This window comes from Sphaerodactylus townsendi, linkage group LG12 (genome assembly GCF_021028975.2).
Source record: "Sphaerodactylus townsendi isolate TG3544 linkage group LG12, MPM_Stown_v2.3, whole genome shotgun sequence".
Classification (NCBI taxonomy): domain Eukaryota; kingdom Metazoa; phylum Chordata; class Lepidosauria; order Squamata; family Sphaerodactylidae; genus Sphaerodactylus; species Sphaerodactylus townsendi.
The window spans coordinates 53,127,035-53,143,324 of NC_059436.1; the positions used below are offsets into that span (position 1 = coordinate 53,127,035).

The 16,290-nt window shown below is 50.1% G+C and overlaps 1 protein-coding gene across 1 annotated transcript in view; it reads left to right on the forward strand.

The window, feature by feature from the left end:
• Nucleotides 1–16,290, forward strand: part of BRD3 (bromodomain containing 3) — a 47,350-nt gene that overhangs the window by 15,759 nt on the left and 15,301 nt on the right. The window contains 3 exon segments of the mRNA XM_048512085.1: nt 8,470–8,607; nt 10,792–10,939; nt 13,176–13,396. Of these exon segments, the coding sequence (XP_048368042.1) occupies nt 8,470–8,607; nt 10,792–10,939; nt 13,176–13,396 (507 nt within the window).

A 16,290-nucleotide genomic window follows, 5' to 3' on the forward strand; every position in this document is an offset into this window, starting at 1 on the left:
GGACTAGATGGCCTCTGGTCTGATCCAGCAGGCTAGTTCTTTTGTTCTTAAGGCCCTTGCTTTCACATCCTGCAGGTGAGCTCCCAAAGGCACCTGGTGGGCCACTGCGAGTAGCAGAGAGCTGGACTAGATGGCCTCTGGTCTGATCCAGCAGGCTAGTTCTTTTGTTCTTAAGGCCCTTGCTTTCACGTCCTGCACGTGAGCTCCCAAAGGCACCTGGTGGGCCACTGCAGTGAGCACAGCTGCTGAGACTAGATGGACTCTGGTCTGATCAGCAGGCTAGTTCTTTTTGTTCTTAAGGCCTTTGCTTTTCACGCCTCCTGCATGTGAGCTCCCAAAAGGCATGCCTGGTGAGGCCACTGCAGTAGCAGAGAGCTGAAAGCTAGATGGCCTCTGGTCCTGATCCAGCAGGCTAGTTCTTATGTTCTTAAGAGCCATTGCTTTCACCTCCTGCAGGTGAGCTCCGAAAACACCTGGTGGAGCCACTGCAGTAGCAGAGAGCTGAGACTAGATGGACTCTGGTCTGATCCAGCAGGCTAGTTCTTATGTTCTTAAAGGCCATTGCTTTCAACATCCTGCATGTGAGGCTCCCAAAAGAGCACCTGGTGGGCCACTGCATGGTAGCAGAGAGCTGGACTAGATGGCCTCTGGTCTGATCCAGTCTTGGGCTTGTTCTTTTGTTCTTAAGGCCATTGCTTTCACATCCTGCCCGGGTGGAAGCTCCCCAAAGGCACCTGGGTGGGCCACTGCGAGTAGCAGAGAGAGCTGGACTAGATGGACTCTGGTCTGGATCCAGCAGGCTAGTTCTTATGTTCTTAAGGCCATTGCTTTCACATCCTGCATGTGAGCTCCCAAAGGCACCTGGTGGGCCACTGCAGAGTAGCAGAGAGAGCTGAGACTAGATGGCCTCTGGTCTGATCCAGCAGGCTAGTTCTTTTGTTCTTAAGGCCATTGCTTTACACACATGTCCTGCATGTGTGAGCTCCCCCCCTAGAAAGGCACCTGTGGTGGGCCACTATGGCAGTAGCAGAGAGCTGGACTAGATGGACTCTGGTCTGATCCAGCTGGCTTGTTCTTTTGTTCTTAAGGCCATTGCTTTCACCTCCTGCAGGTGAGAGCTCCCAAAGGCACCTGGTGAATGGCCACTGCAGTAGCAGTAGAGCAGAGCTGGACTAGATGGCCTCTTGGTCTGAATCCAGCAGGCTAGTTCTTATGTGTTCTTAAGGCCATTGCTTTCACCTCCTGCAGGTGAGCTCCCAAAGGCACCTGAGGCAGGGGCCACTGCGAGTAGCAGAGAGCTGGACTAGATGGACTCTGGTCTGATCCAGCAGGTAGGCTCTTTCTTATGTTCTTAAGGCCATTGCTTTCTCACATCCACCACATGAGCTCCTTAAAAGGCACCTGGTGGGCCACTGCTTGCCTTGCAGTAGCAGAGAGCTGGACTAGATGGCCTCTGGTCTGGATCCAGCTGAAAGGCTACTTTCTTACATGTTCTTAAAGGCCATTGCTTTTCTACCTCCTGCATGCTTGAGCTCCCAAAAGGCACCTGGTGGAGCCACCAAGCAAGTAGCAGAAAGAGCTTCAGACTAGATGGACTCCTGGTCTGGATCTAGCAGGCTCGTTCTTATGTGTTCTTAAGGCCCTTGCTTTCACACCTCCTGCAGGTGAGGCTCCCAAAGGCACCTGGTGGGCCACTGCGAGGAGTAGCAAGAGAGCTGGACTAGATGGCCTACAGTGCAGATCCAGCAGGCTGCTGCTTATGTTCTTGAGCCATTGCTTTCACATCCTGCATGTGAGCTCCCAAAGGCACCTGATGGGCCACTGCAAGCAGTAGCAGAGTGCTGAACTAGATGGACTCTGGTCACGATCCAGCAGGCTCGTTCTTTATGTTCTTAAGGCCCTTGCTTTCCTGCCTCCTGTGCAGGTGAGCTCCCAAAGAGCACCCTGGTGGAGCCACTGGCGAAAGGCAGAGTAGAGCTGGACTAGATGTGGCCTCTGGCCTGATCCAGCAGGCTCGTTCTTATGTTCGTAAGGCCATTGCTTTCACATCCTGCATGTGAGCTCCCAAAGGCACCTGATGGGCCACTGCTTGGCAGTAGCAGAGTGCTGGACTAGATGGACTCTGGTCTGATCCAGCAGGCTCGTTCTTATGTTCTTAAGGCCCTTGCTTTCACATCTTGCAAGTGAGCTCCCAAAAAAAGGCACCTGGTAGGCCATTTTCATGCAGTAGCAGAGTGCTGGACTAGATGGACTCTGGTCTGGATCTCAGCAAGGCTAGTTCTTATGTTCTTAAAGGCCATTGCTTCTCACATCTTACCGTGGAGGCTCCCAAAGGCACCTGAGGTAGGCCACTCATGGAGCAGTAGTGCTGGGCTAAGATGGACTCTGGTCTTGATCCAACAGGCTTCGTTCTTATGTTCTTAAAGGCCCTTGCTTTCTACATCCTGCAAGTGAAAGGCTCCCAAAAGGCCACCTGGTAGGTAGCCACTGCGCAGGAGCAGAGATGCTGAACCTAGATGGACTCTGGTCTGATCCAGCAAGGCTTCGTTCTTATGTTCTTAAGGCCCTTTGCTTTCACATCTTGCAGAGTGAGCCCAAAGAAAAAGCCACCCTGGGAGTGAGGCCACTGCGCAGGAGCAGAGTGCTGGACTAGATGGACTCTGGTCTGATCCAGCAGGCTGCGTTCTTATGTTCTTAAGACCCTTGCTTTCACCATCTTGCAAGAGTGAGCTCCCAAAGGCACCTGGTGGGCCACTGGGAAGCAGAAGTGCTGGACTAGATGGACTCCTGGTCTGATCCAGCAGGCTGGAGTTCTTATGTTCTTAAGGACCATTGCTTTTTTCACATCTTGCAAGTTGAGGCTCCAAGAGGCACCTGGTGGGCCACTCGCGAGGAGTGGCAGAAGTGCTGGACTAGATGGACTCTGAGTCTGATCCAGCAGGCTGCGTTCTAGCATGTTCTTAATGCCCTTGCTTTCACATCTTGCAGGTGAGAGCTCCCAAAGGCACCTGGTGGGCCACTCTCGCGAGGCTGGCAGAGTGCTGGACTAGATGGACTCTGGTCTGATCCAGCAGGCTCGTTCTTATGTTCTTAAGGCCCTTGCTTTCACATCCTGCAGGTGAGCTCCCAAAGGCACCTGGTGGTGGAGCCCTACTGCGAGGTAGCAAGGGATGCTGAGCTAAGATGGACTCTGGTCTGATCCAGGCTAGGCTTCGTTCTTATGTTCTTAAAGGCCCTTACTTTCACATCTTGCAAGTGAGCTCCCAAAAGGCACCTGGTGGGCCACTCCCGAGTAGCAGAGATGCTGGACTAGATGGACTCTGGTCTGATCCAGGCAGATGGCTTGTTCTTGTGTTCTTAATGGGGCCATGCCTGGGCTTCCCGGGCACAGGGTGGTGAGCATGGGACAGAGCTGGACTACCAGAGGGAGCAGGTGACATTCTGGGATCTCCCAGGAGGCGGAGACCTTGTTTTTTAACAGGGAGACACAGCAGTGTCAGGAGGAGGAGCTGGGTGAAGGGAAGGGTGGAGGGGGACAGCTCATGTCTGCCTCCCATTTCCATCTTTGCCAGCCTTCAGGCCCTGCTTACCCACACTGAAGTGCCGTTGGGCCTAGGAGTTCTCTTGCTAAACGCCAGCTCAGAGCAGAGGAGAAGACAGTTGTCATCGGAGGAGGAAGCTGACCTGACATTCATTGCCAAGACCTAGCGGGACGAAATGGGCGCTAATCTGTCCCCGTGGTGTCCGCGAGGTTTCTCCGAGGCTCTGCAGTTGGGAAAGGGGACTGACTGTGGTCTCTGGGGGAAGGGGGTTCTTTCATTCTCCTTCAGTGGGTGGTTGGTCAGAGTTGTGGCTCTGGATGTATGTTCCTAACGTTGGGAGAGGTGAGACAGGCTGGGAATGTTGTGGATGTCTTGCTCATCTTGCTGTCCAGCAGTCTCCTTCGCTGGGCATCTGGAGATGGCCTTGGCTAGTTTTGAACCCTCAAGGCTGTTGGTCTTGGGGGAGGGGGGGTTTCATGATCTATGCTGTGATTCAGCAGACTAACAAATCTCCCTGAAGAATCCTCTTGGCAAAACACACAGCAAATTTTGGAAACTATAACTGAGTAATAGCAGTGGCATAGGAGGTTAAGAGCTCGTGTATCTAATCTGGAGGAACCGGGTTTGATTCCCAGCTCTGCCGCCTGAGCTGTGGAGGCTTATCTGGGGAATTCAGATTAGCCTGTGCACTCCCACACACACCAGCTGGGTGACCTTGGGCTAGTCACAGCTTCTCGGAGCTCTCTCAGCCCCACCCACCTCACAGGGGGGAAGGGCAAGGAGATTGTAAGCCCCTTTGAGTCTCCTGCAGGAGAGAAAGGGGGGATATAAATCCAAACTCCTCCTCCTCTTCTTCTTCTTCTTCTTCTTCTTCTTCTTCTTCTTCTTCTTCTTCTTCTTCTTCTTCTTCTTCTTCTTCTTCTTCTTCTTCTTCTTCTTCTTCTTCTTCTTCTTCTTCTTCTTCTTCTTCTTCTTCTTCTTCTTCTTCTTCTAATAAAATACATTTCTACTTTATTTTGCACTGTCAGCATTAGCCTTATTTTATCTCTCCTGTAATGGTATCACGTGACAGTACTGCCTTTTTATTTCTCCAGGACTTCCATAGCCATGGGGCTGACTTGCTTCTTCAGTAGCTCCATGCATGCGCTGTTCTCTGTGCTGGTAGTCAAAAGGGTTTGCTGAGAAAAGTTTCTGCCACCCCTTTTTCATTGTTGTGGTCTGGCTGGCGACTGACCAGAGCAGACCGGCTGACGATTGGCCAGTTCTGAGCTAGGAACCACAAATGCAGGTCAACTGATCCGAGCGAGGTCAAGCACGAAGAATCAGAGTCCAAACAGTAGTCTAAAAGGCAGACCAAGAGTCAGAGTCTGAGGCAAGGTAACAAGAGCAGGGTTGCAGGTACAGGAACAGGTCCAGAGCAGAGAAACAGCAGCAACACGCCTTGCTTCTGCAGAGAGGTAGCTGCTAGCCCTTGTTGCTTTATACCAGTGGTGGCGAACCTAAGGCACGGGTGCCAGAGGTGGCACTCAGAGCCCTCTCTGTGGGCACGCACAAACAGAGTCGTCCCCCTCCCACATCAAGGCTGGCTTGGGCTTCTGGGCTCAATTATTAGCATTAAACCTAAGACCTAGTTTTGGGGAAGCAGTGTAGGTAACCCTGTTAAGCGCTGTTAAACGCCACTGATTTTCATGCAAAGAACTCAAGCACGATCCTTTACCTGGGAGTAAGCTCGGTTGCTGGCAATGGGGCTTGCTTCTGAATAAACCCTCCTAGGGTCGTGATTCACCTGTTCAGAGAGTTGCACAGTTGCTTCAAAGCAAAGCCACCGACTAACACCAAGCTTACCCCTGAGTAACGCACGCCTCAGAGCCAACCGTTTTTTATAAACTAAAACCTCAGTATTCAAGTTAAATTGCCATGTAGGCACTTTGTGATAAATTAGTGGGTTTTGGGTTGCAGTTTGGGCACTCAGTCTCGAAAAGGTTTGCCATCACTGCTTTATACTCGGCTAGGGCAGGTGGCTCTACTCAGCTGAGTAGCTGGCAGAGATCCTGAGGCTGACTTGCAGCCACTGAGCAGCCAATCCAACAGATCTTCTGTGTTCAGTGAGCTCCACGTGCTGTTGCTGGTGCCGCTACTCCGGTGGAGGGTGGGAGGTTGGAGGGCTGCAGGCCCCTGGTGCCGATGGAACCCTCTGAACTGGTACAGGATCCCTCCTGGTGACGGGAAATGGTCCCAGGACATGGTCATCCATGTTGTTTGACACCTCCGGGTTCATAGATGGCGCAGGCCCGGAATGCCATCTGCTATTGGTGCAGCCGTGGGGCCTGCCTCATCTTCATTGTCAGCTGGCTCCTCCTCATCGCTCTTTCCTGCCGGCTCCTTGTCACTGCTGTCAACCTCGGTGAGGCACAGACCACAACATTCAGGGTCATACCATTACCTGGTGACATTTAAAAGAAGAAGAAGAGTTTGGATTTATACCTCCCCCCTTCTCTTCTTGTAGGAGACTCAAAGGAGCTGACAAACTCCTTTTCCTTCCCCTCCGCCCCAACACACAACAAACACCCTGTGAGGTAGGTGGGGCTGAGGGAGCTCCGTAGAACTGTCACCTAGCTGGCGTGTGTTGGAGTGCACAAGCTAATCTGATTCACCAGATAAGCCTCCACAGCTCAAGTGGCAGAGCTGAGAATCAAACCCGGTTCCTCCAGATTAGAGTGCACCTGCTCTTAACCACTACGCCACTGCTGCTCTTAGGCTGACTCTCATAACCTCTTCAGTGGTAAAGGCCTTCCTAAAGTCGTCCCCTGCATTAGCTAAGAGAGTTCTTGATGAACCTTGGAAAGTTTCTGCTGACCAGTCAAAACCCTCCGTGCATCTCTTTTGTTATGTGGAGCTCCCGGGTACACCGAGGAGTTGGAGGCAATGAAATCTTCTGGTAGACGTGGAACAGTGGTAACAGCTGTGGACTCTAATTCGGAGAACCAGGTTCAATTCCCGGCTGATCCACATGAAGCCTGCTGGGTGTTCCTGGGCCAGTGACAGTTCTCTCAGAATTCTCTCAGCCTCACTGATGTTATGTCTTAGCAATAAGACATACGCACTATCCCACACTTACCTCACAAAGTACTTGCTTTGGTAGTGGGTGGGGAAGCAGTGGTGTAGTGCCCAGGGGGCGTGGGGGGTGTTCTGGGGCAGGCAGCGCTGCGGCAGGGGCGTAGGGCTTGCGCCCCATCCTCGGGCGTAGATCCCCCTCCCCTCGCCCTTTGCGGGGAAGGGATGGCAATTGTCAGCTGCTTTCAGATTCCTTATGGTAGAGAAAAGCGGGGTATAATAACTAACTCTTCTTTTTGCAATGAAGAAAACTTAAAATGATTGAAACGCAGCTGACCTCCTGGGGCCTGCTACCCTGTTTCCCTGAAAATAAGACGTAGTAGAGGTTTTGCTGTAGTGCGAAATATAAGGCATCCCCCGAAAGTAAGACGTAGCAAAGTTTTTGTTTGGAAGCATGCCCGACGAACAGAACACAGAAAAATAAGACATCCCCTGAAAATAAGACAGCGCATCTTTGGGAGCAAAAATTAATATAAGACACTGTCTTATTTTCGAGGAAACACGGTATGTGAAGGTGGTGCAGACCAAGCTCACTGGGAAACTTGTGAGACATTTTGCAGACCACGTTCCATCTCCCAAGATCTAGGCTTCATTAGTTTCACAGCACAGTCCAAGAATCTTATCAGAGCTCTGCCTAATCGCAACTGCTTGGGCAAGCTCTGATTGTGGTGCCTAATGATGAGGTCAGGTCTCTTGGAAAAGTCCAGACAGGTGTGTTTCCTTGGCGATCAGCATTTGCCCATCATGGCTTATCTACCGAAGCCAGAGAGCATCTTGTGAATGGCCCTGGAGGCTCTGAGTGCTTTATTAAAGGGTCATGCCAGCCACCTTGAAGGGAGTGTCAGAGATGGGGCTTTCTCCGTTGTGCCGCCTCCTCCATATCTGTCCACTTGGCACTGGATCTTTTCTTTTTATTTTCAGATTGGGCTAAAATGTATCTGTTTTCCCAGGTGGTTTTGTTGGTTTAGTTGATAGTCGTCTTTTCCTTACACCAGGTGTTTTAATCCTACTTCAGCAGCTAGTTTGAAAAATTGGTGTACAACTGCTGCTCCCTGCTTTTATTGCATTCGGTGCTGTTTTTAGATAGTTCCAGTATTTTTGTCTTAATTTTAAGATTTTACTTATTTAGTTTTGGGACTCAGCTGGCATTAAGTTTCACAGGGTTTTGCAGGGTTTTTTTAAACTGTTGATTTATTTGTTTGAATAGTGTACTGATTTGGAACCCGCAGTATTTAGTCCTGTGAGTACAAAATATAAAAATGTAAAATAAATGCTATTATGGGAGACAAAGGGAAGTGGGGTCATCTACCCAGAATTTTATGCACTTTGATTACATTCGTTTCCTTATTAATTCCCCCCCTAAACTAAGAGGTCCCAAACCCTTAAGGCCATGATGGCGAACCTTTGGCACTCCAGATGTTATGGACTACAATTCCCAACAGCCCCTGCCAGCATGGCCAATCGGCCAATCTGGCAGGGGCTGATGGGAATTATGGTTCATAACATCTGGAGTGCCAAAGGTTCGCCACCACTGTCTTAAGGCATTTCTCCTTCAACCTCTTAACCAGTTGCTCATCAGTCCCTTGACCACTTTTGATGCCTTGTTCTGCACAAGGTACAGAAAAAGGCATAAAAAGTGGTACCTTTTTCTGTACCTTGTGCAGAACCTTTAGTTGCGTTTTCTTTCTCCTGTGTGTCAAATTTGGGTTCTAAGCTCCTTGATGCAGACACTTTTCTTTTGCACTTGTGTCAGTCCACAGAATGTCACCACATGTTTAGATTCTAGTAAAAATGGCTTCTTCCCTTTTGACAGGATTATCACAAAATAATCAAAAACCCAATGGATATGGGGACGATCAAGAAACGACTGGAACACAATTACTACTGGAGTGCCAGTGAATGTATGCAAGATTTCAACACCATGTTTACAAATTGTTACATTTACAACAAGGTAAAGGGTCCCGGGATGGGGGTGGGGGCTTATTTATGCAAAAGTCTCACACGTGTCCTGATCTGTGTCCTTGCACGCCTTTGCGGGATGGATCTTGCCTCCAGAGCCATTTCTCTCTTAGCCCCAGAGGGCCCACCAATTTGAATCAAGCATTTGGCTAAAACAAGTTTGACCACAGTTCCACTCATAAGGAGTGGGGGAAATATTTTAAAGCTGTATAAAATCAAGTTAACTCTTAATTTAATGTTAAAGGGTCAGTGAGAGTGGGAGAGAGAAGTATGTTCTCCTCCACAATTGTGAAGATGGCACCGACATTGTTTATTTGAATATTTTTTTCCTACTTTGGCCTGACAACTGGGGATTCATAGCCAAATAGACCTGCCCAACACAATACGCAACACAACAAGTCCCCAGTCAAAATCGGGTTGTGAGTCTGGTTCTGTGGAGGCCACTCCCACAGACTTTGCTCTGCCAACCCGAAGCTTGGACCCAGCTGTTTGGCCCGGGCTCTTCGGCTTGCCCCTCTGGCCAGGCTTTAAGTTATCATTAATAATAGCATCAGCACTACTGCTTGTGTGCAGTATTGTCAAGTGTTCAGTGTGCGTCGCTTATATCGTCACAATCAACCTTGGGAATGCCCAGTGAAGTAGACCAGTATTTTTTCCTAAACAAAATTCCCCCCTACACTAGTTGATTTTGCTGATTTTTGGCCTTTGTTTTAGTTTCCACTTGTAGTAGCAATTTTGAGAGTGAACATTTCCTGAGAAAGCGAGATAAAAGTATCTGACATATATACATAAATGATGCAGGTTAGAGATTGAGAGAGAATGGTTTGATTCTGGGCACTTAGTGAGTTTATGACTGAGGTAGAGTTAGAACAGGTGACTTCCTAAGGACTCTGCCTCTTAACCATTGTACTCTACTACCTCTTGCTTGCCCTTGGACTGATGATGTTGTTGGAGATACTAGCATGGCCAGCAAAAATGGTGAAATTGCATTAGCATAATATTTTCCTTACATTTAAACTGATATGGTTTTTTTTTTAATCTTACTTTCACCCCTTTGCAAAGCCAAAGTTTGGCTTCTGAAACAGCTAACAGTAGCAGACTTTTGAGTTAAGGTTAAAAAAGGCAGAATGCAGAATTCCGAAAACATGTTTCCCTGGGCTTTTAGTTTGTCTCCTCTTTACCAAAGACTGGAACTTTTGTGTTCAGACTGCAGATGCCACTCAGGGTGCTGTCTCTGTCTGGGATCCTCCCACTTTGCTACTGAGGAGTGAAACTGTCATTCACATTTTGAATGTAAAGATAAAAGTATCTGTAAAGTACAATTTAGAATTCAGGTTCTTTCATTCCGGATAGACACTTATGCAGGGAAAAGACCCCATTTCACACATGCTTCCTTGATTGCTTGGCTGCAGTCACTCTGATCTGCATGCAAGCTTATCACTGGAGCAGTGGCGTACCGCTAATGGGGACATGGAATATCCCATGTCCCTGGGCACATGCCATTTTGTCACGTGGGGGGGGGGAACTGGGCACCCCCCCACAACGAAGCAATGTGCGCCCTTGCCGCTGAGCCCCACCCCCTCCCACCCTCCCTGCAGGCCAGCTCCTGCCCGGCAGAAGCTGGCCGCCAGGGAGGGCAGGAGGGTGGGGCGCCGTGGTGCAAACTGACCCAGGAGCCAGCCTGCCCAGGAGCCAGCCTGCCATTGCAGCATCCATCCAAGCCGCCCCCTGAGTGCCACCCTCCTTCGGCCTCCCTACTGGCTCCCGTAAGTGGGGTGCAGGGAGCCAGGTGGCATGTGTGTGTGTGTGTGCAGGGAGGCGGTCATGCCCCCGAGTGCCATTTAGGTCTGGTATGCCACTGCTCTGGAGCCAGGATGAATTTTTCCCACTTGATGCCAGAGCTAAATCCACCAGGATGAGGGCTGCTCCAGCACAGAATTTGGGGTGCTACTAAGAGAGAAGTGGATCAGCAGCCACCCGCCTTGCCAGGTCCTCTGTCCCCTTTGAGATTATCCCCATGTTAATAAGCCGGGGGTGGGGGATGCCTTTTGAGTGGTCTGCCTGCTGTGGGCAGTGCAGCTCCCTCAATGCTGGAGAGCAGTGTGAAGATGTGGGGGGGAGGGGATTTCCGGACCCCCTTGGATGACCAGCGCTTGCTTCCACTTCCTCCGTCCAGCCCACCGACGACATCGTCCTCATGGCCCAAGCCCTGGAGAAGATCTTCCTGCAGAAAGTGGCCCAGATGCCTCAAGAAGAAGTCGAATTGTTACCTCCCGTTCCAAAAGGCAAAGCCCGGAAGTCCGCTGCCAGCGCACACAATGCAGGTCAGAGGGCAGTCTCCGAAACCAGGGCTCCCTTCCGCCTCAGCTTCTAAACCAAAATTGGAGAGCAAGAAAGGCCAAGTGGGCAGTCTGTCCGTTATACGCATTGAACAAAACACGCCTGTCGCAGCTTATTTACGTCATTCATTCAGCTCTGCTTATTGTAGGGTGGGCACAAAGTGTGCGCTCAGACACGCATACGACACCTTTCTCAGACACAGTTATCATTACTGATAAGTTCCCTCTGATTCCTCAGCTGCTTCGCTTCCTAGGCCAAAAGGACTTTGCCTCTGTGGTGCTTGCTGAGGTAACCTTCTGATTGGATTACTGTAATGCACTCTACAAAGGACTACCCTTGAGGGCTGTTCAGAAGCTATAGCTGGGCTGTCTCCACATGGCGATGATTCTCCCTGGAGCTTTCATTGCTACTGCAAGTGTAGAGTCAGAGAACATCCCCACAGCAATTGCCTCAGCCCCACACCACTGCCAATCCACCTCCCCCTCCCAACGTCACCAGGGGCTTTTCCAGGCTTTTAAAAAAATCTGCAATTGGCATATCACAATAGCATTGTAATGGTCTATTAGCCAGGTCCCTTGAATTCATTTAAAAAACCCTTCTAGTCCCTTTTATTGTGGAGGTATAAGAGGAGAGTCCTGTTTCTGCACTGAAAAAGGCTAGAGCATTGATAACTCACACAGTGGCTTGGGAACCGTGTGTTGATGTTTGGCCCGCCACCCATGGCTCTTCTTAGCACTGTTCGACAGTTCGGCACCTGCCTTGTTTACAGGAAGGACATTGCCAATTAGGCTTTGAAACAGGTGGGACCTTGAGAAAGCCATGCCTTCACCTGCCGTGCAGACTGATGAAGACTGCAGTCTTTCCAAAATGTTCATAGGAAGCCTGGATAGGGAAAGATGATTGTATCCATGCCCTATAAATTGCACTGGCTGCCAGTCTGCTTGTGGGCTATATTGAAGTTCGAGTTGGTCACCTTTGAGGCCCTTAATGGCATCGTCCAGAGATGTGTGAAGAAGGAAATTCTTCTTCGCCATGTTCTCTCTGGCTTATGAAGATTCCCAAAAGTAAGTTTCTTAGCAGTCCTACAGACCATCTGGCCAGTGGCCACTTTTCATTGAAACTTATAGACCACAGAGCCAGTGACCTGCAGGGCTGCCCAGAAACGGAGACTTGATTGAAGTTTGGAAGACAAAAATTGACGGAGGCTTTTAATACCTCGTGAGAGCTGACTTTAGTTTGCTGCTGACTTTGATTTGTTTATTTATTTATTTATTTATTATGTGATTTATAAGCCGCCTCACCCCCGAAGGGCTCGAGGCGGCTCACAGAATAGCTGGTTATACTGCTGCATAGGCGTTCATTTTTAAATGTGATTTTTATACATGTATACATATATGTGTGTGTATGTATGTTATGGGTTTTCCGGGCTGTGTGGCCGTGGTCTGGTGGATCTTGTTCCTAACATTTCGCCTGCATCTGCGGCTGGCACCTTCAGAGGTGTATCGCAGAGGGAAGTCTGTTACACACTGTGACACAATGTGTAACAGACTTCCACTGGACACAGTGTGTAACAGACTTCCCTCTGCGATACACCTCTGAAGGTGCCAGCCGCAGATGCAGGCGAAACGTTAGGAACAAGATCCACCAGACCACGGCCACGCGGCCCGGAAAACCCACAACAACCACTTTATAGAGTAGTTCTTTTTAAAAAAAGGTTAGGTCAGAGATGGCCATTCTAGGTGTGGGGGAGATGTGGGCTGATGACTTCTGGGGAGAGATTTGCAGGGAGTTCAGGACATCTCCCCTCCTCCAGGGGTGGGGGTGGGGAAGCAAGGCCTGGGCTGGAGCCGGTTTTCATTTTCTTAGGGGGGAAGCCAGACCCGGGAATGCTGCCAGGCTTCTCAGCCTCACTTTTTTCCAGTCGAAAGCCCCTGTTTCATTTTTGTTTCACTCTCGAGTGAATCCACAGGCCTGTATTTCCACCCCATTTGGTGCTCCTGTTCCCCTCCCTGGAATTCCTGTCAGGCTGATACCAATTTGTAATCTTATTTTTGAATTGATGGTATAATGAATAGCGTGCATAGCAGCCACCCAAGAAATTGGCAAAAGACCTTTTGCGGGAAAATGAAGGGGAAAGGGGCAAGGGTCATCTTGGCATGTCCCACACAAGCGCCTGGGTTTGCCACCCGCTGGGTTTAACCTGTCTGTCTCTTCCAACAGGAGCGCAGCACACAGCAGCTGTGTCCTCTGTGTCCCCGTCGGCCCCCTTCCAGAACGTCCCCCCCTCGGTCTCGCAGACGCCCGTCATTGCCGCCACGCCTGTGCCAACCATCACTGCTAACGTCGCCCCCATCGCAGCTCCCCCTGCTGCCGCACCCCCTCCGCCTCCACCTCCCGCTCCCGTCATGCCAGTCGTTCCTCCAACGCCACCTATTGTCAAGGTAATCAAGAAGCAGCCAGAGAAGCTGAGTTGCGCCTCTGGAGTTTTGGGGCTCCCTCTTCCAAGAGAGTGGAGCAGTCAGTGAGGCTTAGTGTGGGGGGCAGTGGCAAAGCTTTTAGGGGGCGTGCGTGTGTAACCTCAGCTTGTGGGTTCTGTGGGGCATGGAATGAGTTTGCAACAATAATTTTTAAAAACAAAATGGTTTATTTTCTTAACATATAACATCAAACATCAACATTTAACATCACACTTCAAGGTCCTGTTCAGGTTGCATTTTCAAGTCCTTATATTTACAGTCTACTGATACTGCCAAGTCCAATTCTTCTTTGCAAGTGGGTTGGCTCCTGAAACTCCAAGGGCTTGATGAACAGGATTCAACATGATGAAGGTTTCCAGGAGAACTCTCACCCATTACAACCACAAAAAGAAACCCTGAAACAATAAACTCCAACATTTACAACATAGCAAAAATAAACAACTACCTTCCCTGTAGATCCCAACAACATTGCAGTTACCTTAACAAGGTGTGAAGGGCTTATAGAAATCAAGGTCCGAGTCTGGTAGCCTTGTCTCCTCCAAACTAAATGAGCTCTGCAGCCTTCTCTTGCTGCTTTGAGTCTCCACCCCTTTCTGGGTCAACCCATTCTGAGCATGGGGGTTACACGCGCATGCGCCCTTTGGATGTGAAGCACTTTTCTCTCCCCTAGTGCCCCTGAAAACCCCTCTCAGGTTGGAGAAGAGTTGGCCATGATCAGAAGATTTGGCATGGTTTTGGTTTCTTAGTAGTCTTTCTAATTTTTTTAAATTGTAACCCCCAACCAAAAAGGATTAAAGATAAAGCATAACAGCACTGACAGCAAGTCTAAGCATCTGTCAAAGGTTTCCAGATATCTACAAATATGTCCACGGACAGCTGTCATCAATGTGCTACGCATCTGAAAGCTGATAAGATTGTAAGGTCTGCAATCGATCGGATTACTAGATGTGGGCATTTATCTCTCCAGTGTTGTAATTGAAGACTTTTAGCAACAGTAAGAGCATGGAGGGTCCATTTGCGTTGACCCTCAGTAGGTTTCCAGGGTGCAGGGAAAGAGTTTAAAAGTACATAGTTATCCTCAAAGATCTGTAAATATTTTAAAACAAAATTGATTTGAGTTTTCCCTTCCTCCCAAAAAACCCAAATAACTGGATGGGCCCAAAGCATATGAAGAGATCTATCCTGCAAATTGCAGAGTCAGCAGCGGGGCACTCTGCTTATTTCTTTACTAAAAAGGTGCTGTGATGTCCAATATGTCCTAAATGTACTTTTTTGCTGAATGAGTTGCAGCTTTAGAGTCACAGAAATACCAGGTATAAAATGTAGGACAGTCAACCCACCACTCTGGCAAAATAGTGTGATCCAGCTCCTTCCTCCATTCATTTCTGAGACTTTGTATAACACAGTAGCCCTCTTAAGCAGAGATGTAGAAGTGACCTGTGGGCCCCACCTATGCATGGGTACCACAACATGGGCACTCACATTCCATATGAGGAGGGGGTCAGTGTGGTCGTTAACACTCCTCCTCTTTGCATCTTGAGCAGGAGTGTAACCCAGAGGCCTACCAATCTAGGGACAGGGGGATACCCATTCCCTGGATGGATGCCTTTCAGTCACGTGGGGGCGCTGGAAGATGCGTTCCTGCAGCCAGCGCCCAACCCCCCTCCTGGCCTCCTTGCAGGCTGGCTTCTGCAGGCGCCAGCCTCCAGGGATGTGTTGGAGAGCTCTCCTCTACTCCTTCCTTCCCCCGCCTCCCATGCCCCCCTCCCTCCTTCAACCACGCCCCCACCCCCAGGCTCGCTGTAGCCCAGCTGCTGCTCTCCCCAGAGCCTTGGGAAAGCAGTTCCCGGATGTGCTTTTAAAAGCACTGAGGGCAGGGGGCGGGGGAGGGCAGCAACTGGGCTGCAGGGAGTCCAGTGGAAGAGGGGCTTGGGGCAGGTCCCTGTCCCTGAGCTCTGCCCCCAGCCTCTGTGCTTTCAAAAGCACATAGCAGGAGGCTGGCAACTGCTCTCCCCAGGCTCAGGAGAGCAGCAGCTAGGCTTCAGGTGAGCAGCAGTGGCGTAGGAGGTTCAGAGCTTGTGTTTGATTCCCCGGGTTTGATTCCCCGCTCTGCCGCCTGAGCTGTGGAGGCTTATCTGGGGAATTCAGATTAGCCTGTACACTCCCACACACGCCAGCTGGGTGACCTTGGGCTAGTCACAGCTTCTCGGATCTCTCTCAGCCCCACCTACCCCACAGGGTGTTTGTTGTGAGGGGGAAGGGCAAGGAGATTGTAAGCCCCTGCAGGAGAGAAAGGGGGGATATAAATCCAAACTCCTCCCCCTCCCCCCTTTGAGTCTCCTACAGGAGAGAAAGGGGGGATATAAATCCAAACTCCTCTTCTTCCTCTTCCTCTTCTTCCTCCTCCTCCTCTTCCTCCTCCTCCTCCTCCTCCTCCTTCTTCTTCTTCCTCTTCCTCCTCCTCCTCCTCCTCCTCCTTCTTCTTCCTCTTCCTCCTCTTCTTCCTCTTCCTCTTCTTCCTCCTCCTCCTTCCTCCTCCTCCTCTTCCTCCTCTTCCTCCTCTTCCTCCTCCTCCTTCTCTTCCTCCTCTTCCTCCTCCTCCTCCTCCTCCTCCTCCTCCTCCTCCTCCTTCTTCTTCTTCTTCTTCTTCTTCTTGGAGCCCGTGGGTGGCATGGCTTTGGGGTGGAGTCACACACTGAGCCCCCTGAGTGCGTGGAGGAGGGGGCACCCAGAGACCAAGTTGTCTCCGGCCGCCATTTTCCCTCCGTACGCCTCTGGTGTAACCTCTGTCATCTCTGTTGTCTAAAGTTGTGAAGGTCTGTGATTTGGCTGAGCCACAGATTTTAATGTCAGTTTTT